At 46.4% G+C, this 27,481-nt stretch overlaps 2 protein-coding genes across 37 annotated transcripts in view; both read right to left on the reverse strand.

Moving 5' to 3' along the window:
- TCF7L2 (transcription factor 7 like 2) overlaps positions 1 to 27,481 on the reverse strand; it is a 201,853-nt gene that overhangs the window by 161,794 nt on the left and 12,578 nt on the right. For 19 of the 36 annotated variants that reach the window (XM_059052199.2, XM_067024666.1, XM_059052217.2 and 16 more), the window contains exon 4: positions 26,599 to 26,667. The exons of the other annotated variants lie outside the window; for them this stretch is intronic. In XM_059052199.2, coding sequence (XP_058908182.1) covers positions 26,599 to 26,667 — 69 coding nt within the window. The remainder of the gene's footprint in view (positions 1 to 26,598; positions 26,668 to 27,481) is intronic. 36 annotated transcript variants of the gene reach the window in all.
- Positions 1 to 27,481, reverse strand: part of VTI1A (vesicle transport through interaction with t-SNAREs 1A) — a 561,291-nt gene that overhangs the window by 53,949 nt on the left and 479,861 nt on the right. The window lies entirely within an intron of this gene.

Raw genomic sequence — 27,481 nt, forward strand, 5'->3', positions numbered from 1 at the left:
AACGTTTCAAAACAAAATATCACAACTCAAATCAAGACAAAGCACAATTTCTCCAACTGCTTTTTCAAATGCTGGTGGACCTGTGGTCTGTCGAAACCAACCTACGCCATTAGACTGACGTCTGCTCCAAGTTGAGAGACGCTCTACCAGCCGTAGACAATTCTCAAAGACATCTAGTTGCCGAGGCTACGTCACCCCAATAGTGGAAGGTAAGGAGGAAATTACCCAATTGACCATTTAATGTAATAACTACAAAACCCATAGAAAACATGCTTCAAGACCCCTTAAGAAACCCATTGCTTCGTTATTTTTTGAGGAGAAGGATGCCTGAGCAAGAGTCTTGCTAAACTCCTTGGAACCACTTAGAATGCAGCTCCGCTCCTCACCACCAGCCTCATCACTACGCACAACCACAGCAGAGCGGGACCCTCACCTCTTCTGTTTTATCTTTCCCCAAACTAAATTCTAACCCCTGAGGAACACAGGGTCTCCCTGATGTCTCAGAAAACAGAAGGCCCTTGGAAAGTGCCCCAAATCTGCAGAAGTTTCCCCCTAGAACCCTGGGCTCTAGCCGTGTAGCTCAACCACTAAGGGGCTTTGACGACCTTCACCTCCCTTTCAGATCCCTGATCTGAAAACGAGGAGGTGAATGAAACAGTCTCTCTGGCCCCTTTCAGCTAGAAGGCCCTACGTTGGCACACTAAACACACCGCATCAGCCTGCTGGCTTCACATGTGCTAAGTGCCGGCCAGAAAGTCTTGTGCCCCACAGAAGCCAGCCGAGGAAGGAAGGAGAGGTGGGCAATCGTGGCCTCTGGCCTTCCTAGATAAGGATCACCGGTGAGCATTCCAGCCTCCGCCAAGGGCCTCAGCAAGGCTTGTGCTAACTGGTTCTGCGGCCGTCACTCAGCGCTCAGGAAGCCCTGGTCTCGGGCGGTGGTCGACAGCAAGAACCACCTTCTGGATTCTGGGGTGTCTCCCATGCCCGGCTCTCTCCGTTGAGCTGCCTGCTTTGGCGCGTGGACCGCCACACTGCCCCTTTTCTGGCTTTTAGGCAAAAACCAATTTAGCATCACTTCGGATATCACTGAAAGCAGTCTCTCCTTGGTGCCCTAACAGACACCTTTTGACAGGGGGCACAAGTCATTTCGGTTACCACAGCCAAAAGGGTCACCATCCTCCTCCCCAAGTGTCTTTTTTTTCCAAGGCACAGAATTCTTTTATTTGTTAATTCCCTCCCTGGGGGAAAACAGACCTCTAAGGGCTCTGGAGTCAGGCCAGGGTCCTAATCTAGGCTGCACCTCCTACTGGCCTGTTTCCTCACCTGTAAAATAGGAGTTCTGTCCATGACCACCTACCTCGCAGGACTGTGATAAGGTATGAATGAGATTAATAAAGTCCTTAGCCCCACACTGGACACAAGGTTCCCAATAAATGTTGACCATTATTATTTCTTCTTGAATATAATTGATTAAATTTAAAAAAAAAAAAAAAAAAAAAGAATCAGCTCCCAGAGGCTCAAAGCTACATGTCTACAGTCACTGGATACCTGGGGTAAAGATTCAACAACTCATTTACTCGCGATTATTTCTGGAGCCCCCAGACAATGAGGAGAGAGCAAAGAACTGACGCTTCCTATCCCCGTGGAGCGAACATCCCGGTGGGGAAGGGAAGAGCCGGGTAGAGGAAGATGCCAGGGTGTGAGTGATCACCGCACAGAAGGAAACCAAGGGGCAGGCCTGAGGGAGGTGAGGACCCCTGAGGAGGAGGTTTCTGAGAGGGGAGCTCTGAGCGAGTGGCATTTAAGCCAATTTCACCAAAACACCAGGCAGCCGTAGGCTTAAGGAGAAACCAATCTGAAACACAGAACAGCCCAGGTGAAAGGTCCTCCTAGATCAGTCCCTCCCCCTGAGCTCCTCGGCATGTGGTGACATGCGCAAGGCCACCCCCATACTTAGCAAAATCCAGCGCAGGCCAGGGTCTCTCCATCCCTCATCAGTCCCGCCCCTGCAGGGAATGACAGCCTTTAGGAGAGAGGGGCGGTCTCTCCGTACCCAGGGCTGAGACAGAAAGACCACCACGGAAACAACAAAGTCCAGCCACTGTCACGGAACCAAGGAATCTCTCAGCAACTATCTCTGTGGGTAATCGTGTGCTTCAGCTCGAAAATAATTACAGTCAAAATGTACAGAGGTTAGGAGATTCTCCCCCCACCCCCTTGCCCATTCCGGCCACAAGTCACCCCGCACAAGTTCCTCCCGTTTACCCGCCCAAGTCCCAGGTTCCCATTTACAACCATGGAGCCTCATAAGAGAATGTTGGGATCTTTGTAGATTCTTTCTAGTCTGCACGACCAGCCCCATCTCTGCCTTTTCATCTCACCCATGGGAGAAAGGAGAGAAAGAGGCAAAACCAACTTGTGAAAATCAGGTCGAAACTCCAGTAGCTAGAGACTCTGATTTAACTGATCTGGAGATGAGACTTTTATTTTCTAGAAGCTCCCAGGTGATTGTATTATGCGGCCAGGGTCAAAAACTCCTGGGTTACAGGAATGTAACTGATAGGTGTCCATCCAATTATAACAACGTGGGGGGAGGGAGTTTGGGGGGGACTTAACATGACCAGTTTTTTTAATAGACAATCTTTATACTGTCGCTGGCGAAGTCACATGTTGTTATCTTGCCCAACCCAACTGGCACATCACAGAACCCAAGGTTTTAGAAGTTTGGTGGATCCTCAAAAAGTTAAACATAGAGTTATTATAAGATTCAGCTATTCCACTCTTAGGTATATACCCAGGAGAAACGAAAACATATATCCATACAAAAACCCATAAATGGATAAAGAAAATGTGGTGTGTATATGTCTCCATACGGTGGAATATTATTTGGCCCCAAAAAAGGGATGAACTGATACATGCTAAAACATGGAGGAACCCTGAAAACACTATGCTTAACTAAGCAAAAGAAGCCAGACGCAAAAAGCCATATATTTTACGATTCCATTTCTATGAAATGCCAAGAATAGGCAAATCCATAGGGATCACCAGGGGCCGGGGGAGGGAGAGATGGGGGTTGACAGCTACCGGGTATGGGGTTTCTTGTTGGGTGTGATGAAACGTTCTGGAACGAGATAGTGTAGACGGTTACACAATTCTGTGAATACACCCTAAATCACTAAATTGTACGCTTTCAGTAAGAGAATTATATGGATTATAAATATCTCAGGAGAGCTACTGGCCCAATGCAGGGCGGGGAGCAGGAGGCAGCCCACAGCAAAAAGCATCTTTACAAGCAGGTTATTACTAAAGACACATTCCCAGGTCCTGCCTTCCAAGATTCTGATCAGTAAACGGGGTAGGGAGAGGACACACGAGAAATCTCAATTTTCATCGAGGTAAGAGTTCCCTGATCAGGAAAGCCTGAAGCATATAATGACCTAACACTTCATTCCAGAATCTCAGAGGAGGATCAACGCGGATTACTTTTCAGGAGAGGCCTCGAGGGGCCAGAATAGAGCCTGAAGTCTTCTTCAAGATGCTCCCCATCCCGTGTCCTACGACTCCCTCTCCCCCCAGGAGCTCAAAGCCCTTGGCAAAGACAATGCAAGCTTAGCGCCCCACAGCATCTAGCTCAGGAGGCCTCCTCGCTGGGCAGGCTGCACTTCTTTTGATTCCAGAAATGTTAGCCCAGCGCCCAGGAGATTGGCAGTGAGCTGGAACTCGAACCCAGGAATACCAACACCCACGCGTTCTCACCTCCAGCTCCCACAAAGGTCTCTTTGTTGGGTTTGGGTGTCTCCCGGAGGGCACGTTTCCTCCCAGGGCTGGGAGAGGAGGCGAGGGCGGTGTGTAGAATGGAGTCTATGCCGCCGCCGACGTACGTTTTCTGCTCTCCAGGTTGCCCAATCCCACCACCCGAGGGGATGGATGGGCAAGCGCTTTCCTGGGCTTGGCATGGGGCGTCCTGGAGGGAGTCAGGTTCCGCCCCTCCCCAGGCCTCGCTGCTCTGAATCCAAGGCCCAACAGGCCGCCCACACCCTGCCAGCGCAACAGGGCTCAAACGAACAACGGGGCTGTTGTTCAGACACGCTCTTTAGCCAGTGAGGTTACCCTCTAGAAATACTTCTAAATAAACACATAGGCCAGCCCATCCTGAGGTCTACACGCTGCCCAGCTTTGGGCACAATGCTTGCCTCCGTGGCATTTCATCTCCCCCGTGGCCCTGGCAACCACCTCTGTCCTCCTTCCTGTCCGAGGTGAGGTTTCCTTGGGAACCAGAGGCAGAATCCACAGGATCCCTAGCCTGAGGCCGGGTGATCACTGCATGCTGGAGTTCTTCTTCCAAAGCCCCTGGCCGCCTTCACCAGGGAGATCTCTCTGCTTCCGATGTGATGCTGCCCTGGCTGGGTGACCGCGACGATCCCAAAGAGAGATCACCGTCCCCGCTGTGGGGTCGTACCCTGACCCCTCTTGGCAATGGGAGAGACTCACCCTGTGGCTTTCCCTACCCTGGGGGAGGGGTTCCCTGCTTTCTGAACCACTCAGGAGCCTGGGCTACATCTTCACACTGTACACAGGTACCCCACTAATAAGATCTCTGCAGCACCCCCACTTCCCAGAAAGGGAAACTGAGGTCCCAAAGGTACTGAGAGAAGCCAGGGGGCCACAGCCCTGGGCCCCCCAACTTGGCATGTACCCCCGCTGGCAAGGAGGGATCCAGTACCTGAGGGTTCCTGAGGAAGGCCACAGTGCTCACCCTGAGGGGAACTGCACGAAGGTGAAAGGCAGCTTTGAGCTATAAAAATACAGGCTTCAGGGCTTCCCTGGTGGCGCAGTGGTTGAGAGTCCGCCTGCCCATGCAGGGGACACGGGTTCGTGCCCCGGTCCGGGAGGATCCCACGTGCCGCGGAGCGGCTGGGCGCGTGAGCCGTGGCCGCTGCGCCTGCGCGTCCGGAGCCTGCGCTCCGCAACGGGAGAGGCCACAACGGTGAGAGGCCCGCCTACCGCGCAAAAAAAAAAAAAAAAAAAAACAGGCTTCCGACTCTGACCAAAAGACACTGAATGGTCTCAAATGTAAGTGCCTGCCTAACAACACTTTTCCCCCAGAGGGCTTCCATCAAACTTTGTCCCTTTTGGTGCTTCAAACTACCCACTGGGGTGGGTAAGGAAACATTATTCCCATTTTAAAGTGTGAGAAACACACTTGCAAACATGAAAGAACTATAAGCACCCGTCGAGTTAATTCTCAACATCCTTTTACATCGTGAGGTTGCGCATCTGCCCCCACATTTAAGGGATTCGGATGTATGGCCGGGGGAAGGGTGGGAGGGAAATAAATCTTACCATCCTAAACTGCTCTGATATTTAATGGATGCAATTAAAAGTTACCCTTCGGGCTTCCCTGGTGGCGCAGTGGTTGAGAATCCGCCTGCCAATGCAGGAGACACGGGTTCGTGACCCGGTCCAGGAAGATCCCACGTGCCGCGGAGCAACTAAGCCCGTGAGCCATGGCCGCTGCGCCTGCGCGTCCGGAGCCTGTGCCCCGCAACGGGAGAGGCCACAACAGTGAGAGGCCCGCGTACCGCGAAAAATTTAAAAAAAAAAAAAGTTACCCTTCAAGCAACAGGGAAAAATAAATAAATCCGTCTCATTTGAGTTAGCCTGGGGATCTGCACGACAGCCACTAATCCAGTCCCCGTTGCTATGTGTCTCACTCCATGGAGAAACAACCACCTGTGAGCCCTGAAAAGCAGGCAGTTGTCTTTATATTATTAACAGTAATGGAAACACACTACCAGGAATAATCATTCCTGCATCATGACAACCTGAACTTTCATTTCACCGTATGAGCTGCTGGGCATCAAAGCCAACAAATTCGCAGAAATGCTCAGGGAAGAAAGGAGGGGGAAGAGAAGAAAGCCCAGTCTTCTGACCACCACCATCCCCCCACCCCATCCATTAGAAAACATATTTCTAAATAAATCATGAGAAAGCCCAAGCTACAAAATATTCCACAGTGCTTGGTGCGCCGAAACCCCCAAAACATCACCTCAAAAAAAAAAAAAAAAAAAAATGTTTAGACCTCAATCTCACTGATTCATCTACCCCCACCTCGGTCCAAATTAGATGAAATGCTATCATGCTGCTGTTTTAAAACAGTGTCCGAGAAGGTAGAAAAGGTTACCCACAGCAAGCAAGGACTGCCATCCTCACCATAGCAACGCGCCTATTTATAATATGGTCTACCTGCTTCAAAGGCTTGTACAAGACACTCAAGGCAAGTCTAGTGCTACATCCAAGCCGAAGACGAGCCGGAAACTCTCATGAGCATGTCAATGAAAACACTTCCAATTACATTACATGCCACAATTATTAGCATTGACTCTCAATTTTTTTTTTTTCTTTCTACTCAAGCAAAAGCAAAGAGGAAAATGAATTACGACAGTTTCTAGGACATGGTAGAAACCCAGCATGTGACTTTCCAAAGTGCTTTGGCTATTTCTTTTTAATGGTTAACCCCGACCCACACTGGAGGTTGCTGAATCCTCACCGGGGTCAGGCGCACACAGCCTGCTAAGGTACCCGCAGGTCCACAAGCAAGGCCTCCGCCATGCATACCAGATGCAGAAATTCCAAAACGCAGACTCAGATCTACAGTGGACCGTGGAGGGGAAAAAAAGGGTTTTGTTTTAGAGGGAGATGTAGGCAACCACATCCAATTCACCTCCAAGGCCCACATCAGAGTTTCCAGAGAGGAGCCCAACTGTATTCCCAACAGCAGCCTCCCGTTTCCGTGTCAAAGTAGCAACCATACAGCATCAGGCAAGGCCCAGATTCAAACCCCCAGTGCAGCCACTTACTAGCCATGTGTTTGGGGGAACCTCCCCTGACTTTCCTCAGTTTTCTCATCCGAAAAATGGGGATGATGCATAAAGTTGCTGTGAGCATTCAGTTTAAAAATATATGGAATGTTCTACAAACTGACACATAGCAGAAGTTCAACAAACAACATCTATTCTTTTTTCTTTTTGTTACTAATATTAAAGTTCTTCTGGAGTGATGATTGCCGAGTAAACAAAGCCTCAGTTCCCGCACATGAATACCTCAAAAATGTGAGTGTTCCCCTCCCTTAACACACACTCCAAGGGATAATGCCAGCCCCATATCACAGCTGGAAAAACTGAGGCTAGACTCACACGTGTACCAGTGATAATGCAAACGTTCAAACCTGGGGGGCCAGGGGGAAGGTTAAGAGAAAAAGAAGGGGGAGTGACTTACAGGAACCATTAGTGGAAGGCAGACAGAGAGCGACCCATACTGTTTTCATTTGGTCAAATGGAAGAATGACAAAAAGCATCCCTTGGACCAAAGTAAGTGACACAGAAGATTGGGATTCACAGTTCCAGACACCCTACTCTGCTAAAGTGCTTTCTTTTCCCAATAGACTGTACACTCCTACAGGCCAGGAACTATGTCATTGTATCCAGGCATCAGCAGAGCAGTGGACACATCGCAGACCCTAAATAAAGAATCTGTTTCTGCTGAATGCATTCAGGGGAGGGGGGAGCTTCAGCTTCTTGGTATCTCCCCTAAAGTGTAGGGCTTTTTTTTTTTTTTTTTTTTTTTTTTACCAAAATAAAGGCAAAAGATACAGTGTTATTTCATTTTGTTACCACGACAACCCTTTGAGGGATATTTTTATTATGCCTATTTTACAGACAGGGAAACTGAGGTTTAGGGAAGTTCTAGCTCAAGATCATACAAAGTCACAAAGCAGCAAAGTCGGGATTCAAGGTAGGTCTGTCTGACTGTAACATCAAGCTCTTCACCACTTCGTTTTTCTCTATTTGTCTCTTGATGTATCATGTGTAGAATAGTTCTTAGGTACGAGCAGATGCCAGTAAGTATTTTTAAAATGGAAACACAAACGAAATGGGCAACTCAGGTTGTAGCTCCCAGGGCTCACAAAACCCTAGAGCAACCACAGCTGAGAGTGCTTCACCACTGCCTTGCACACTCACTGCAGACATCCCGGAAAGAAGAATTCAATGCACATCTTCACCCACCCATCTCTGCAAGAGAAGGCCCAGGAGCAACACCAGTGACATGAAATGGGCTGGATCTGTTCAGGTCCAAGTATTCAATTATTCCAAACCAGGGAATCCAGCATCACCAAAGAAAAACGAGCAGGAGGTCAGGGCAGCATCCACCCGGGCGGAGTTCTCGAACATGACACCTTCTCCAAATCTTCCTGGGGGAGGAGTGGAGGCCTCAAGGAAGGGAGGGACGTGGAAAATGCCCTAATGCATCCTCTTAACCAGAGCCTGAGCACTTCTCCACCAGAGAGAAACACAAGCGCAACAACAGTGACTTCTAAGTGTGCAGGCTGATTATAGCTTTACTTTCAAAAGAGCTTTGATTGATCTTTTTTGATAGACCTGAAATAAATTAAACTAGATTGACTCACTTGAGAATGGACTCTAATCCCTTAGTCAGATCCCGGAGAACTCAAACCAAACCAGCTGTTAATTTAGGCTTTATAAGATAAAGCATGAGAAATCCAAGCTGATGTACCCCAGAGCAAAGCTTACATCATCTCTGTAAGCAATCAACTTACTGCTTCTTTCAGGAACTAATCAGTTCTTGGGTAAGTGGGTACCAAGCCTGCACTGTCACAGCGAAACTAGCTCAAGGAAAGGAAGAAAGGCGAGAGAGGAAGAAAGGTCCCGAGAAACACTGACTGACTCACTCCTCGACAAGCTCAGAACCAGCCCAAGACATTTTCGTTTTGCTTTCTTCTAGTCATCCATCTCCGGCTCCAGAAACTGCAACAGCTTGACCGGAGCCTCAGCACCAACTGAAAGGAAGCTGCGGACACTCTTAATATTTCTTTTTTAAAAAGGGGGGGCGGCGGGGGGGGGGGGGGAACTGCAGAATTACCCAGAAAATATTCCCCACTACGTTTTTATCGTCTCATCTTTGAAGATCACACTGTCCCCTTTATCTCTGCTCCTGGGAGCCTTTGATTTGAATATAGGAATCCCAAGGCTTTCAAGTGGCGGCTGCCCGTGGCACTAATAGAGTTAACACACACACACACACACACACACACACACACACACACACACACACACAAAGTGCAGGCTTCTTCCCAAACTAAACTCTGCTCACAAACAGGCAGCCCTCCCAACTTTCACCAGGATTTTTTGGAAAGGGATTCACTCCTCTATCCCAAGTGAAGATGCACATTCACCTTGACTGGACCTCACCCACAGTCTCACCCCAGGAGGCTCCACCACAGCGCCTTTCCTTCTGAAAACAAGCAAGGCTGCCAGCCTCTTGCTCCTAAACAATGATGTTTCATAGAACACTCTGTTTACTGAACATAAGGGGATCAAGAATTGAAATCCAATTTAAGGAATTATGGTGCCTTCGGACTGTTTTTCTTCAACGATGAAAAAAGACAGGCATGTTGTTTCTGGAATTAAGCCAGAAGAAACTGATCCTTGTAGTAATACAAGAAAAAAGAAAGAAATCAATGAACGTATGTGTTTATGTATGTGGCTGGAGGGAGAGGAATAACTAAAATATAAGTTAAAAGCTGAGAAGCAAATGGATTTGACTCCTGCTACGGAAGGATCCTGAAGTTGCTTTCAAAGTCCTATTTTAATACCTATCTGACAAGGAGAATACAGTTCAGTTCATCTCTCAATACTTCTCAGAAGCAGAAGCAATTTAACCAGAAAAGATGGCATGAAAATCAAGCACGACGTCTGTCCACTCGCCTTCGTTAGCAGCAAAACAAACCACGCACCCGAGCAAGAGTCAGAACCTGAAAGGACGACAGATATCATTCCCCTTTGAATTAAAGTAACCACTGCTGCTCTGTACTCAGCACTGGTCATTGTACGTATGTTTTCCTATTTAATCCTCTGGGATCAGTTCTGTCCCCATTTTGCAGATAAAAGTGCTGTGGCAGGGTGGTCCCAGAACTGGCCATGGTCCCACATGCACTAAAAGGGTGTGTGACCTGAGACCCCAGGTGTGTCTAGCTTCAGTGCCAGAGCCCTCATCCATCACCCTAGAATGCCTCCTTTTTACAGCAAAAACGTTGAACTCCAGATAGTACAGCACTTTCACAGCTTCTTCCCACCTCTGTGTGAGGCATTTCACAGATGAGCAAACTGAGACCGAGAGGATAAAGCGCTCCACAACCAGATAAACTCAGAGGCAGACCTAACCATTTTCTGAGCTCCTGGACCCCTAATTCTAATTATGAAGCTTCATCCTCTCCCTTAATTAGTACTTCCCCACGGCCGTTCCCAAAGACAAAGTCCTCCCCAGAGGAAAATGCCTCCTCTCACCAAGGGCTGCCTGGGGAAGGAGTTTTGTGATTGGTGTTAATTTGGGGGGAGGGGGGATAGAAAGGAGGCAAAACTATTAAATGAAGTAAATTAAGACATTTCTGAGAGGTATGGCATAAATCATCACTTAGAGGGACTGACCAATTGAAAAGGTATAGCACTGCTCTGGATGAAAGCTACGCCATCAGCCAGGATGCTACAAATGACAGCGGAAGAAGGCAGGAAAATGGAGGCACCTTCTGCAGCCCAAGGCCACTGACCAGCTACAAAGGTCTGGCCAATGCCAACAAAAATACCATACCTTTCTGATGAACAAAGACTGCTAAATAAATACAAGTCCTTTTTTTTTCCCAAGGGAGGTGGGAGGGTGGGAGAAGTAAACACACTCTTCTATTGTTTTACATGTCCAAAAAGAGGGGCGTAAGGATTTTAAAAAAAAGTCCTTTGACTGTTTTCTGATTTCTCATATTTCACTCTTTTCCTTTTGGCCTCTGAAAAAGCTAAAGAAAGAGAGCCATAAAAACGGACAAACCTCCCAGCCCAGTGTCTGAATTCGGCCTTCTGCGAATGAGGGAGGTTTGAACTGGACCTTCTGGAACCAGGAGGTGTTAAAGAAACAGTGACTGCTGTCAAGTCCATTGGGAGAATAGATGTCATTTCTTAACCTCCATTGAGAATAAATCATTCCGGACAAGCTCCTTACTGCATCGCTGTTATCCAAGCGGAAGTGTGAACAGGCCCAAGAACGCCATCCACTCACTGATTTCTTGCCCAGGAGAACCTCCCAGGAAAGTTCCAGCGAGGGGACCTGTGTTGCGGGCACGGACTCAACTGCAGACATGCTGCCCCTCCCACCACGGGTGCTGGCACCCAGGGCCCCGGAGCCGTGAGCTTCTAATCACAGGTTCTGAAGGCCTCTTGTCCCCAGAAACCCACTAGGGCCGCTTGTCTTTGAGGCAAAGTGGAGGAGGACGGGGCTATTACACGCTTATTACAGATTCAGACAAACAATAACCTGACCACAGTGGCCCCAGGAAACTCCCTCATAAAGAAAGAAATAAGTGTTATTAGGTTCGCAAGCCAGGAACCAGCCCTCTGCCTTTCAAGAACCAAAAGGGATGCCTTTTAAAATCTATCTTTTTAAATGAAGTTCGAAGCAATAGAAATTAAACCAAAGAAGAGAGCAGAGACGCTACAGCCAAAAGGCCACAGATCCCTGTCTTGCTGTCGCTAACTTCGTGTCCATCAGAAGCTGAATAATTCCAAGTCCAGTCTCCCAATCAGTTATTTGTCTGCCCTCCCCAGGGAGATAAATTATGTCACAACCCCGACTATTCAAAAGGTATTGTGGCCTCCTGATTCATCCACTCACTTACAGGAGAAATAACTCTGAACCAGATTCTTTTGGCTGGGGAAGGGGGGCGGGGGGAGAAAAAGCACAAAAAAGGTATGCAACACAATCCATCACCCACTTGGCAAGAGTGTAACAAAAGCATTGTCAGGGTCCCCAACTCTCCCCATTTGCCTGGGGCCGATGGGTTTCCTCGGACACCCAATTGGTAACAGGAACACCACCATTAAACCTTTCCCGTGGACCAGGCACCGGGCTAAACCCTCTCAACAGGATCTCCCAAAGACCCACACAGGAGGCAAGTCCTCTTATGAAACCCATTTTCCACAGATGAGAAAACAGAGGCACAGAGCCATTTGCCCAATTTAAAGTTTTCAGCTTTACATAAAAACCAAACCAAAAAAAAAAAAGTGGTGGAAATCAAATACTGGGATAAAGAAAAGTTCATACTTTATGGGAAATTTTGACCTGGAAACTCGTTAATGAGGAAAAAAATATTTCCTGCCAAAGGAGATGAGAGGAAAGCAAGGCAATCAGGGGAAATACAGAGAACAGGAGATCAATCGTTGGTCCAGATGTTTCCAAAATAGTCCTTAGAGACATTACATAACTAACACAGAAAGAGAGAGAAGAAACCCCAGGTGGGGAGCGTGTGACAGCAGAGGATCCAGGACGGGGACAATGGCTGTGCAGCCACTTGCCAGGGAACCTGGGCCCAGGCGAGATCTCCAACCTCAATATTCCTTGGGAAGGCCAGCCTGGGGGCTCCCTCTCCTCAGACTCCCACGGGCCAGGAGCCCTGGTCCCTTTGGTTCCCAAGCAGCCAAGTTCACGAGCTGTGATGGCAACTGGAAACCACAAACCATGAACGGAACCAGAAGTCGGCCGAAAGATAAAGATCCACTCTCACGGAAAAAGCAACGATAGCAGAACCACGGAGGTCGAAATCAAAACCGTATCTGCTTTGCATGGGGCATGTGGTTTTGTGTGTGTGTGTTTTCTACACGTCAGCTTATCCGCTCCCGACATGTGCAAGTTACTGTCAGGCTCCTTTAACTGCTTTGCAAAACCAGGGGCCTGGAGAGAAGCATTTTGGCCAAAAGTTCCAATAAGGCCAGAGGGAAAAAACACCAAACAACTCTCAACTTATTATTATGTTATTATTTTTTAAAAAAGAAAAACACAGTTGTGGAGGCAGGGGCATCCAATCCGGTCTACAACAGCAACAATCTTGGTGCTTTCCCTACACTCTCCTAAAATGACAAAATCATGGCAGGAGGAATGTGCTTGTGGGGAAATGATAAGTATATTCAGACTTATTTTCTGATGAAGATAAACTGGCAAATGTAACCCAACTGAAAAGCCACCAGAGCAAAACATAGTTATTTTTTGTTTTGTTTTGTTTTTTCTTTTTTGGTTGCCCTTTTTTTTTGAGGCAGGGGTTCCCCTCTTCCAAGGAAAGAGGGTCTACCACGTGACTGAAGCCTTTTCCTCCAGAATTCAGGCCCTGAGTGCCAATTCTTCAGACAGAAATGGCTTCACACATCAGGTCTTCTGTGACATTTGTCAACTGCTTTCACTCACCATTGTGAAAATGTGACACGTGACAAGTTTTTTAAGACAACACAAAACGAAATCGGATGCACAAAGCACGGTGGTGGCTTGGGAAACACCTCCTTTTGAGCTTGGGGACATTTTTGAACCTTCCTTTAAGTTCCCTTTCACAAAAAAATGCCTGCCTATGTTGGGTCAGTGAGGTTGTTTTTTTTTTAATTAACGGGAAAATTCTCGGCTTCTTCAGCCCTAACTAAGCAACTGAAGACCAGGAGGAGGGAAGAAGAGAGGTTTGCTTTTGATTTTAAGGATAAGAACAAAATTCAGAACTTCGTGATTCCTGAAACATCTTCTGAATTGTCTTATAGATTCCATACATCAATTAATCTCTTATCTAGAACTTGATACCATAAGGAAGCTAATTTTTTTTAATTCTACAGAAAATAATTTATTTTAAGCTAAAGAGTTGATATTATCTATTTCATTTTTGTATCGTATTTTAAGTGTTCCTACGTCTTCTACCATATAATTATATCTGAGGATCTAATCAAAAAGACAAAAATGCCTCTTTGCACACATGACTGCCAGATTTCAGCCCTGTTTCAAGACCAGAAAGGGACAAGTTAATCAAGAAAGCACCCCTCCTGGACCCTGAAAAGACTTACCCCTACCACGAAGAGGCCATTCTACCCAGAAAGTAGATGCTTTCTTTTCCTTAAGAGTCTGTTTTCCAAAAATCCCTTACTCACTGCCTTCCCAGTGCACATGGTCTATAACCCACCCCCAGGAGTATAAATCTTGAAAGCACTTTCGAGCCAAACCAGACAAAGCCCCAATAAAACTCATGGAACATAAGGGATGCTCCCTCTTTCAGTGCAAAGTTCTTCCTTCAGATTCGGAAGCACATCTCAATGTTTCTTCCAAATTCATTTAGTTGCATTACTTGTTCTGAAATGATTGGGAGGTCTACCAACGGCCAGGTCAACTTGAGGGCTTCAATGTGCTGGTGGGTTTTTGGTGGAGATGGTAGTTTAAATTATCTCAAAGTGTTCTGCCTAAATTCTACTGCTAAACTAGTCTAGAATATTCAGATTCTCAGAATTATGGCTCAGTATCGAGCCATAATTGTAAAATCTTAACTTTTTATTATCATCCCAGGATTCTTTCTTCAACTGAGTTAGAGAAAGTCAGAAAGTAAAATTTTAATAAACTTGCCTCTGGGAGAAAAGATTTGCCTGGAATGAACACTCAAGGTGTTCATACAATGAACTGTACCCCAATTCGAGAAAAAAGCTCCTAGGACTTTAACCTTCATTTACACCAGCACTCCCAATGGTTAGATTTATGGGCTGGGGGCAAGACCGTACAACCATGAATTTCTTCGCGGTCCACTGCCAAGTTCCTTACGCACTCCAGTCTTTCAAATGCTCCTTTGAACAAGCCTAGAGTCCAAGTCCAGTCCACTCCACAACAGAAAAGAAACAAGAAAACCCCAAAACCAAAAGGGAAAAACCAAACAATAACAACTCAATGGCAGGCTTTACCAGCTCCTCCCAAAACAAAAGGAAACTAGAGTCTTCTAAGAACATTCTGGACCAAACCAACACTATAGAAATGGGAGGCGGGGGGGAGTAAAACTAGAAATTTTTAGATGAAAATCATAAAATTCCCAGGAATACAAACTACTGGATCAATCTAGAATACAAGGTCCATATAGATCCTAATGAGTCTGAGTTGTGGAAACACCAGTATTTAGCTCCGAAAGTTACTTCTCTAAAGTTCAATGTTGCCATTCACCTCATCAGTATATACTGAGCACCTACTACTGAATACATACAAAGCTGGGTCACCCCTCAACAGCTATTAAAGAAAAATAGAAAACTTTAAATAGATAAGACCTTCCAAACTCTCTTCCAAATATGCATACTATATGTATTTCAGAATAATAATGCCCTCTTAACTGCTTTCCAGTAGAGAATCAAATACCCCAAGATTATCAATTTAAACTTAGCTGTCCCTTTTCCCTCTCTCTCTCTCCCTCTCTCTTAAATCATCATTAAGGAAACAGAAAGAGCATTTTCTAGGCTTCCTACTTACAAGGCTTGGAAAAACCCACGAGGATATTTGGGAGCTGGAAACACAGAAGAGGAACCTCAAGCTTCCTATATATTTTGGACTGTCAGCAGCATTTAGGAAAAACACCTCCTCTCATTTCTGCTTCATATGTTTTCCTTATTGGTTCATTCACACAGTGCTGCTCTCCTGACGGCGGTCAGTACATCGTTTTGTCATTTCTGCCTTCCCCCGCCATTAGTGCAGGCTGCAGAGACGACACCCCAGGTGCCTCCCCAAGTGGCTAGCAGCATCAACGCATCCCTTCCCTCCAAGTGGTCCCCCCGTTGACTAATGTTCACCAACACTCATACATCATTCCCAAATTGGTCCAAATGAATTAAACACAGCTCTGCTTAACATTACGAGATTTAAATGGATTTTCTCTCTACAGGTCTGCCCCATAATTGGGTTTATCCATCTTGTTGAAGTACAGTTTACACTTGCTAACATCACGCCAATTCAAGCTACATTTTCTGCTCCAGTGGCAGGAGCAAGGCAGATTTGTCATCGGATCATAACAGGTAATTCAAACAACAATTAGTTTGATGACGGCCCGTATGTCAATGTCTGCTCCCAGCAGCCCGGCTCATACCCCCTGCTCTGTGTTCCCCAAGATGAATTGTCTTCACAATTCTTCAATTTCAATCATCAACAATGCTTTCTGAATCAACTTAAAAACTATTGACACAAGACTATCTTCCCTATGGGGCAGCCTCGCCAAAGCTCTGGTAAAAAGAATACTCTAGTCCCCCACCACCGCCCCAGGATGAGCTACTACTACCACACACACACATCCATTTTCAAGCCTTGGACAATTTCTGACTGTCAACCAACGTGTTTTCTTCTAGTGCTTCATCTCAACCTCAAAATTCAAGAAGCCACAAGGTTTGGGAATAGAAAGGAATGAATCTGCTTGTGAAGGCTCATCCATCTACAAGGAGGAAAGTGCTTAATTTTTTTTTTTTTTTTTTTTGTTAAGTCCCCTGCAGGAATTAATGACAATTGTCAAAGTCTGAGAAAATGTTATAATCCGATGGTAACACTATTTGTCACTTAAAGAAAAAAAAAAAGCTAATATTTCTTTTAAAAACCAACTAACGGGCTTCCCTGGTGGCGCAGTGGTTGAGAATCCGCCTGCCAATGCAGGGGACACGGGTTCGTGCCCCGGTCCGGGAAGATCCCACATACCGCAGAGCAGCTGGGCCTGTGAGCCGTGGCCGCTGAGCCTGTGCATCCGGAGCCTGTGCTCCGCAACAGGAGAGGCCACAACAGTGAGAGGCCCACGTACCGCAAAAACAAAACAAAAACAAAAACAAACAAAAAAAAAAACCAATTAACCTCCAAGCATCTTGAAAATTAGAAGATAATCACATAAATATAAACCAGTCCAACTATGGTTATGCATTGTTTGGGCAGTGCCATAGTCATTAAGACAGGGTACAAATTCATGCACTGAAGGAGAGCTGAAATCAAAATATGAGATACCTGGGAAAGAATATTAAGTTTACACGGGGACTGAAGGCCTATCTCAAATTATTTGGTTGAGTACCAGAAAAATATACTTATTGGCCTCTCATGTTATAAAAGAGGTTATTATGGAAAAAAATGCAAACTTATGTCCTCTGTTCCCTTTCTGCTCACAGTATACAGTATTTAAACACATCCACACCCCTGCCGTATACCTACTGTATGTCCCAGGCATTCCTGCACAGTGCTCTAAGGATACAAAGATGAGTAAGACACACCTCAGAAGAGCTTACATTCTAGTCAAATGTTACAAGGACTAGGCGGGATTTTCAAGTGACATAAGAGAAATGCAAACAGCAACCAACAGAAGTCATAAATCTTTGCTACTCAGCAAAGATAGTCCACGCTATCAAATTTATCATGTGTGGTGTTCTTGACAGGAAATAAAAAATACACAATGCATGACGGAATAAGGCTGATCTGAAATCTACAAATGAGTACTTCACATCGTTCTCAGTGGTTAAAAACAGCTGCTTGTATTTATCAAGCAGTGTGCCACTGCCCTACCCACCTCATCACGGACCTGATATCTCATTTCATCTCCCAACAACCTTCTGGAAACTCGCATCATCCCCCATTTTACAAATTAGGTAACTAATTTACCTAATTGGTAGGTAGACACTGGCAGAAACTGGACCTGAACCCAGGTTATCTAACTCCAGGAGCATATGTGCCGAACCGCCCACCTCCTCTTGTACCTATCCCTTTAAAATGCAAAGGTAATGCTCCTAGGGCCTCAGTGGCAGGGTGCCCACTTGAAGCTGAAAAACTAAGCCCGTGGTTCTCAACCAGGGGCAGTCTGAGCCCCCGGGGGACATCTGGCAAGAGCTAGAGACATTTTTGGCTGTCGCATTTTTGTTGGGTGCTAGTAGCATGGAGAGGGGAGAAGGGAGAGGCCAGGGCTGGAGCTAAGCAAACATCCTGCCATGCACAGGACAGTCTCCTGTGCAACAAAGAATCATCAGCCCAAAATGTCAATAGTGCTGAGGTGGAGAAGCCTGCACTAAGCCATCTTATCTCATCCAGCCCTCAAAGACATGCAAATTTCCAGTCCAGGCCTCAATCGTTATAGAAGCTGGTAGAACCAAGTGTCCTTTCCAGCTGGTACCTCAAAAAACTAGGGTTTTGTGAAGATGCTTCAAAGAGTCCACAAATATTTGATTCTAATGTTTCTTTTTATAACATGCCATAGACAAAGAAATATATAGTACCTGTGCCTACTCCGGTATTTTTTAAATCTCAATGTATTACTCATTAAAATATTAAACAAACTGCCAACCACCCAGGGGTTTCGGTGGAACTCTTAGAAAGAATGGTCAACTGCTGCTTCTGTTTCACTGAAGAGTGTGCTGCAATTCCAAGGTAAACTGTTTAAAAAAAAATTGCAACCACTTATCTGTTTGACCAGGATGTGATACCATGCAACCAAACCCAACTCCAGAAACAAATTAAGTGCTAAGCTTGATAAGTCTGCAAAGGTCAACCATAACCCACTTAGAAATGTCTGTGCTTAGCTAAAAGGCCCCATGATTCTCAGGGACTTCATAAAAAAAAAAAAAAAAAAAAAAAATACCATTATAAAGTGCAACTTATAAAATGAAGTTACTGGGAATTCCCTGGCGGTCCAGTGGTTAGGACTCAGTGCTTTCACTGCCAGAGCCCAGGTTCGATCCCTGGTCGGGGAACTAAGATCCCACAAACTGCTCGGGAGTTTGGGACTGACATGTACACACTGCTACATTTAAAACAGATAACCAAGGACCTACTGTATAACACAGGGAATGCTGCTCAACATTCTACAGTAACTTAAATGGGAAAAGAATTTGAAAAAGAATAGAGACATGTATATGTATAACTGAATCACTTTGCTGTACACCTGAAACTAACACAACACTCTTAATCAACTATGCTCCAATATAAAATAAAAATTTTAAAAAATAAATAGCTGCAAAAAATAAATAAAAATAAAATAGAATGAAGTCACTAAGAAAATATAACCAGCTGACTGCCACAGACCAGACCTCTACACCTTACTGGCTGTGGTCCATGTGCGGGACACACATGGCCGATAGAACAGTTGTTTCCATTCTTTCCGGTTGTTCTAGTCAAAGACAACCAGAAGTTCTCTGCATCCTCACCAGCCTTCTTACAGGCCATGCAGGCTGGGCCCCAAGAGGCTTAATATGGTGGAGAATGAAAAGATACAAATATCTCAATTTATACAAATACAATGATACAATTAGAATAGACAGAAGTTAAAAACCAGTAAGTAAAAACGAGATTGTTTTATTTTGTTTCGCCAGTGCAATGCAACTGCTATTGGCTTGGAAACGAGGATAACTTCTCCTTGAAAGATGCACGTTTAAGTCAAATTGGACTCCTGGCTTCTTGTCTCAGCCCTGTTTCCACCAGGTGGTGGGACCTCAGACAAACCAATTCGCCTCTTTGCTCCTCAGTTTCCTTGCCTTTCAAAACAGACTCTACCTTTGCTCCACTCCCAGAGTGCTCTGGGGCCCAAGAGCATCAGCAGCGTCCCTTGGGAGTGCGTCAGAAATGTGGAGCCTCAGGCCCCAGCCTGGAACTACTGATCCCACAGCTGCATTCTCACAGCACGGGGAAGTCTGAACGGCACTTAGACCTCCAGGCCCCTCAGCCTCAGGGTCCCACAGGCCCCTGCATATGACAGCAGAGTCCCACCTTCTCACACGGGTACTAACTCAGGGGACAGTGACCATCACTGAGATTACCTGTTAAAGAAATGCTCTCAAAAGAGACTCCTACCACTGAACAGACACCCTTTAGAACTCTGAATGCAACCAGTCTCTTCTCCCCCAAGAGTCAAGCTAAAATAAGCCAACAAACAAAAGATTTTACAGCAGTTGCTCCCGTGAAGCTACATGCATCAGAACCATCCAGAGTGGGACAGGGTTCCGATTCCAGCGTCCCCCTAGGCCGGTGCATTGTCTTTAATGCTACCCTGGGGATTGCAATGTCCAGTCAGAGTTGGGAAATACTGCCCTTGCCCACCGGTTCTCAAAGGTTCTGTGCTGTCGCCACAGAAGCGGCGTCAAGATTACCTGAAAATTTGTTAAAGCTGCAAATGGTGGGACCTACCCAGAACCTGAAACTCTGGTGGGGCCACAAGGTGCATCTCAACAAACCCACCAGGCACTTTCTAGGTGATGCTTGCTCAAATCTGTAAAACATAAACCTAGTCCTGAGGAAGGAGGATCTCCAAGGGGTTAAAACCCAGGATTCTGTATTTGTGAGCGGCTCCCAGGTGGTTCTTCCGTAGAGACCCCAGAGAGCTGGTTAGTTGCCATTGCTTTAGGAACCCCCAGACCCTGCTGAGCTTATATTCTGAGCAGACAGTAGTCAGCATGAGGCTGTGTAGTACAGGCTCTCTCCAGCCCAGTTTTTAATCCTAATTCCTTGACCATGTGCAAAGTATCTTGCGTATTTGAGTCTCCATTTCCTGATTCACAAAATGGGGATAATGGTGGTAGGAGTAGCTACACCATTTGGGTTTCCTTCTGCGTTGTTATGAAGAATCAGTAAAGAATTCACATACAGCACTTAATACCAGACCCAGTGCGTTGGGGGAATTCAATGAGCAGAAGCTGCGACTGCTATCAGCTGTTGTTATTGCCTCTGACCCCTAAGACCAAGCACATCACTGCCCAAGCCACTCTTTCATAAACAAAGAAATCCCTCTTCTTGAGCCTTACAAAAGTATCTGGCTCTCCTCCCATAACCAGGGAGAAGGAAAGGCCTCAAAAGCTCATCAGAACCTAGGGCAGTCTAGTTTCTCACTCAAAATGAGAAAAAGTTATCCCCCTCAAGTACTTGGCCAGCCCTTAATTTTTACTCAGCAAGCGAAAATGACTGAACTGCCGATACGTGATCCATTGACTGATCTCAGAAGCCTCTGGGGTAACAATTCCAAAACTTTAGTAGGCAAAAATCAGAACCCTGATTAAAAATGCAAACTCCTGGACTGTATCCAAAACCTACTGAGTCAGACCAAGGGGGGTGGGGTGCTTATAAATCAGCATCCAAAACATCACCAAAACTGAAGCTCCCTTGATATGTTTTGCTCACTGATGAACTGAGCAGGGGCCTGGCACACACTAGGTACACAATCAGTATTTCTGAATGAATGAACAAGCATTCTGAGGTACAGGCTTAAATTAAACAATTAGGCTAAAACGCACCACTATAGCAAGTGAATAAACCTTTTGAATACATTAACTGACACCCAGAGGCTTTGTCAAACTACTCTAGTGAAATGACATCTGTGTCTGTCTGTCTCTCACATACACACACACACACACACACACACACACACACACACACACAGCATTCTTTCTGGAAAGTGGACATGAAATCTCAGAGCCAGTCTGGTGATGGGACTAAAGAACTGTATGAAGAACTGGCTTCTGTGAGCTCTCCCTCTTAGCCCAGATCTGCTGCTTCTCAATCCTCACGAAACCTGAAAGGCCAGGGAACTGGTGGAGCAAAGGAGGGCCTGGAACACAAGAGACCACCATCCGAAACATGAACTAGGGAAAAGCCAGGCACCCTCAAACTTCCTGCCCAAACCTGCTGGTACAATTCTCTGGACGTTTTTATTACGAACACCAAGGATCTACTGGGGCAAAGAGATGGACCCCGAGCCACAGCACCTCGGGAATCTTAACAATGTTAAGACTCGGACAAGACTCAGCGTCAAGTTCACATTCAAGAATAAAGGAACAGGGCTTCCCTGGTGGCGCAGTGGTTGAGAATCTGCCTGCCGATGCAGGGGACACGCGTTCGAGCCCTGGTCTGGGAAGATCCCACGTGCCGCGGAGCAACTAGGCCCGTGAGCCACAACTACTGAGCCTGTGCGTCTCGAGCCTGTGCTCTGCAAAGGGAGAGGCCGTGATAGTGAGAGGCCCGCGCACCGCGATGAAGAGTGGCCCCCGCTCGCCGCAAATGGAGAAAGCCCTCGCACAGAAACGAAGACCCAACACAGCCAAAACTAAGTAAATAATTTTTTTTTTTTTTTTAAAGAATAAAGGACCAAGAGGGGACAGGACACTCTCCAAACTGTATCCTTCTCTCGCTGGTTCCACAAAGCACCCAGGCCCTGGAGGAAGGTCCTCAGGCCGTACTGAATCATGGCAGATGAGTTCTAAGACCAAGCAGAATGGTATGGGCTGGGAGTGCTCAGATGGAAGCTTGCGGCCTTGAGGATGAAAGGGAAAGCAACACCCACTACAAAATCTCCACCGCTCAGCTGTGTAAACAAATAAAATGGTCCATTTCTTCTGGATCCTCTCCTAGTTGTCTTTGTGCAGGCTCACACAGACACACACACACAAACCACTTCACATCTGAAAAGAAAAACAACCAAGAAAGGTCTACACAGTTTGTTTTTGCTGCGTGTGGAGTTTTTTTTTTTTTTTCCTAAATCACATCTGACTTGGTGTTAAAACATCAACCTTTGGCCAAAATACTCTTGAAACAAAGGCTTAATTGGTTCTGAAGTAGCCCTTCTGAAAACCAAGGGAAACATCTTCTTGATTCCAAGACTGCTCTTGGGGTTGGAAGGAGAGTGGGAAGAGAGGGAGGTAGTCGGCATAGTGCTTAGACGTTTATCCACAATCACCTGCAGGGCACCCCTGGGAGGCACCTGCAAAGTGGGTCCACCTCTGCGCTCAGCCTGCAGGATCTCTTCCCGGTTAATGGAGACAGTGGGAGGAGCTCCCACTGGGGCCAGAAAGCAAAGCCATGCGTGAAGGGGCGTGCACTGGAGCTTGGGCAAACTGGCCTCTGATCCCACCCAGATCTTTTTACTGCTCCCCCTCCTGTGTATCACTCACACACCCAACAACCACTATGCTGGTGGCATTTCAAAAGATATCATTTGAAATCCAGTGTTCAAGTCTCTCTCAAAAGGGCAATGCAAGCTAAACATACGTATCACTCTCCCAGTCCACTCCTGAGTATGCACAACAGAATCCAACACATAATATTCCTCCAAAAGACGTGGGTGAGAATATTACTGCGGCCTTATACTCATAGTAGCAGGAAACCGGAAGCAATCCAAATACCCAAAAGCACAGAAAGGACACCTGCATTGTGGCATAGTCCATGGCAATAAAAAGGAGCAAACTATGCTGCAGGCAATAACAGGGGTGAAATACACACATAATGCTGAGTAGGGCCAGACATGAGACAGTATATTCGACACTATCCCATTGCTAAGAAGCTAAAAAACAGGCAAAACTAATCCATGGTGATAGATGAAACTAATCCAGGGTGATAATTTTTAAGTGAGACCCCAGGGGAATTGGTAATACTCCTTTTGGGGGGTCAGCAAACTACAGCCTATGAGCCAAATTCAGCCACTATCTGTTTTTATGAATAAAGTTTTCTTGGGACCCAGCTACCCCTATACCTATTCCCTTAGGTATTATTTTTGGCTGCTTTCACACACAATGGCAGAATGGAGAGGCTGCCACAGAGACTGTTTGGCCTACAAAGCCTAAAATACTTATTATCTGGCCCCGTACAGAAAAAGCATTCCAACCCCATTCTATATATTGATTTGGGTGATGGTTTCATGGATGTTCACAAAAGTAAAAGTTCATTCATCTCTCCACTGAAGATCTGTGCACTGTGCTGTACTTATATATCTCAATAAAACTCTCTACAGGTCAATAGAGTTAAATATCTATGTCTTTTTTTTTAAAAAAAAAAAAAAGGCCTTTTAATTTTTATTCCAATTATACTGTGTTAACCACTTAGGGAAAATATGGCTTTTGTGTTGCTCTTGTCTTTTCAAAACTGAGAGGAGTTAGGAGATTGTCAAAAGTGAGGAAGACCCCAACACATCAATCGATACTACGTCCAAACCTTTTAGAAGAACATGACAGACACGTCTAGAGAATCACTCAGAAGCCATTCATATAAATGCTGCACCTGGCCAAGCCCCGAGACTGCAGGAGGGATGGGAAGGGAAAGCAGGAGGAATCTCATGGATGCGCGATGTCATACGACTCTAGGTTATTTCAGGATATAGCTTAGGAAAGCAACCAGCTCAGCTCAGATTGAAATACTGTACCTATTAAGGGTAGACAGTTTTAAATTTCCAGGGAAGAAAATTCTGCCCTGACAATCACATTGCATCTAAGCCTTAAACTGGAGAAAGGGGCAGAGGGCAAACGTCCGCTCTGCTCTGCACCAAAGCAGGGCCACCCTCTCCTCTCACCCTCGCGTAGCTACTGAGCTGTCATGTGCCTTGGGAACAATTTTACTGTGTCTGAGGTTTCCTCTTTTTTTCTCCCCTTTGCTTCTTTCATTCCGTTTTGTTTCGCCATTTATCCTTTGATGGTCACACTAAAATTACAGCTAGATGCCATGTGGCTTGACCTCATCCTGGTCTAGCAGAGACTGGGGGAGAATGAATCCTCAAAGCATGGTGGTGCTGGGTCTCTAATAAAATATCTCTCTGTTTGCCCACATGGGCACCATGCCTTAGCAAACAGAGGCAGAGGAGAACAATACTACCTGTTCATGGACGGGTAGTAATGGTTTCAGTCCTCCAGACAATGAGCTCTGTAACTTACTCCATCTCCCTCCTGAGAAAGCGCTTCACACGGCCCGCACTGTGCCAGGTGGTTTGGAGAAAGACGAACTGCTCGGCCTAACAAGGGACATTTCAGCAACGGGTGTAAAGACACAAAACAGCTACTCTGGGCTCGGCTGGTCTCCCAGTGACATGGCCCCAGCCAGCCTTTCCACTCCAAGATAGGGATCGTGATGCTATTCAACCTTGACAATTCCCATACCCCAGGCCACAGGATTTTCCAGCCCTCCACGAGATGTAGCAGGCCTCAGGACGATGTTCATCATCCATTCATCAAGAGTTAGGGTTTGGGGGCTTCCCTGGTGGCGCAGTGGTTGAGAATCCGCCTGCCGATGCAGGGGACACGGGTTCGTGCCCTGGTCCGGGAAGATCCCACATGCCGCGGAGCGACTGGGCCCGTGAGCCATGGCCGCTGCGCCTGCGCGTCCGGAGCCTGTGCTCCGCAACGGGAGAGGCCACAGCAGTGAGAGGCCCGTGTACCGCAAAAAAAAAAAAAAAAAGAGTTTAGGGTTTGGGCTTGTTCTCCAACCAAGCCCTGAGTCTATACCCTTTTCTGGGAGTAGCATTCACTGTGCTCTTGAGCAAAAGGAAGAAGGGTCCCCCAGGGAGAGTGCCATTAAGAACACCAGCCTTGGGGACTCCCTTGGGGGTCCAGTGGTTAAGACTCCATGCTTCCAATGCGGGGGGGCGGGGGGGCGGGGGGGGGCACGGGTTCGATCCCTGGTTGAGGAAGTAAGATCCCACATGCTGTGCAGCGCGGCCAAAAATTAAACAAAAAAAACAAAACAAAAAAAACACCAGCCTTGGAAATAATCTGGGGGTGGAGGAGCCATTATCGAGAGTCGTACTTTCCCCTAAAATACACACACGGATCAGCAGCACGACTGCAGAAGGAATCAAAATATTTTTAAAATAAGTTACTGTCACCTTGAAATGAGTACAAAATACTAGGGGCTCCACCGAATAACAACAACGTCTGCTGAGTCCTACTTTTTTCACTGGTGGAATAATTCACAAGGTACCTGGGGCAAAGGGTTACTGGAAAGTCTTCTCCAGACAGAGGCAGATTTGAAACAGCACAGCTACAAAGATGCGACATGGCTTGTGGACCACATACACACACACAAGTTATCCGCGAGGGCTAACCACAAGAAAGGGAGCGAGGGAAGAATGGAAATGATACAACCAAGCAACACCAGCTTCCAAGGAGAGAAGGCCCCAGAGCCAGACTTGAATGCCCCAACAGCGGGGTTTCAAAAGCCTCCCCTTGAAGGGTTAACCCAGAAGCAGAGGACTCAAGAAGTTTCGGCACCATTCGTTACACCATGAGGTCCATCCATCCTGGCCAGGCCAGGCAGACAGACGAAAATCCTATTAGTCTGCTCTCCCTCCACTACTGCACTCTGTTGGCATCAGTTCAGCTCTGAGTCTATATTAGTCCGTGATTTGTTTAGCCTTTGGATTTAAGAGAATGGAAGTACTACGTGAGCAGGAAACAGGACACTCATCAGAAGCTGGGATCCGTCGCCTTTCCCTCCCAGCACTTCCAGTGTCATGTATCAACAAGTCCGAGAGAAATCAACATTTCAGAACAATCAGGTCAAAAGTGATATTCTTAGCACCACTTAACATGATTTTGATCCACCGGAAACAACTCTCTGGCTGTCACACAGCCTCCTCTCCTATCTCACCCCCCTTAATTCTTCCCATTCACATTCTGTCACCTCGGGTGACTCCCAACTTAAGACCCCTCCTGAAGCAAAAAACAGTAGCCAAGCCAGGGGAGGGGGTCTGTGTGCCAATCATGCCTGATCAAGATGCTCTTAAGAAAAAAACACAGGCTTCTTTCTCCTTCTTTTCCTATCTCTAAATCATTTTTAGCAGCATTTCTTCTGCTCTTGTTTCTTCTTTGCTTCCCACCTCCCCCGAAGAATCAACCACAACCACACCACCGTCATCATCACCTAGGTCAGGGGGAGGGGTGGAGAATAAGAGACACAAGAGACCTACACATTGACAAATCAAGCTTCGGGATCTCTTGCATGTCCTACCTGAATTGCAATCTGGTGTTCAATCGTTTTGTACGCAGAGTAATGTGTGCTCCCGGACTGAAAATGGAGCTGTAGAAAGAAACCAAATCAAAGCGTTCTGCTTATGTCACAAACTACAAGAAAACATCTTAAGCAGTTTATGAATAGCAGACAAACCTTCCTAGATTGAACTGCAGCCTTGGCATTCAATCAAGACCTCTGTATTTTTATTTGTTGCTATAAATAAGATGCTCATAATAATCTAAAGTTTAAAAAAAAAAAAAGCACCTATTCAATAAGCAAAAGGGGGGTGGAAGGGGCCAGGAGCAAGGATCAATGACATGAAAAGGAAAGACGGACGCCCATTAAGACATAAAGGAAGCCAGTGTGCTGAGCAAGATGCTGCAGAAAGATTAACTGCGTGCTGCAAACATCGTCAGAATTGCGACACGTAGGCAAGAGGGAAAGACTGGGAGAGAAACGATGTGAGAAGCCACAAGACTGCAAAGGTACAAGCCCCCCCCCCAGAGTTCTAAGAACTAGGCTCTCACCCTCAAACACAATTCTATTTTGGGGAAAACAAATGTGGCAGGCAGAATTCAGGGGCCACTCGATGCCTTATACATTCTTTCGCAATGACTAAGCTATCAGTCCCAGGACGGCTCAGGACAGCTCTGCAGCCCGCACGCACTCTAGGAATCCAAACTTCCCCAAAGAAGGAGCCAACCAGTGCCAAAGACCCACTGAGTTTTCTAAAGACCACCTATTTGGGGGCCCCTGGGTGAAGGTACATCCCTGGTTCACCCAGACTCTCCACAACAGGAGGCTAAAGTCTCTCCTGGGCCTCTCCCTCTGAAGCCCTATAGATCTACCATCAAAGAAATGGGTAGTCCCAAATAAAAAG

This window comes from Kogia breviceps, chromosome 2, assembly GCF_026419965.1.
Source record: "Kogia breviceps isolate mKogBre1 chromosome 2, mKogBre1 haplotype 1, whole genome shotgun sequence".
In the NCBI taxonomy this organism is placed as follows: Eukaryota; Metazoa; Chordata; class Mammalia; order Artiodactyla; family Physeteridae; genus Kogia; species Kogia breviceps.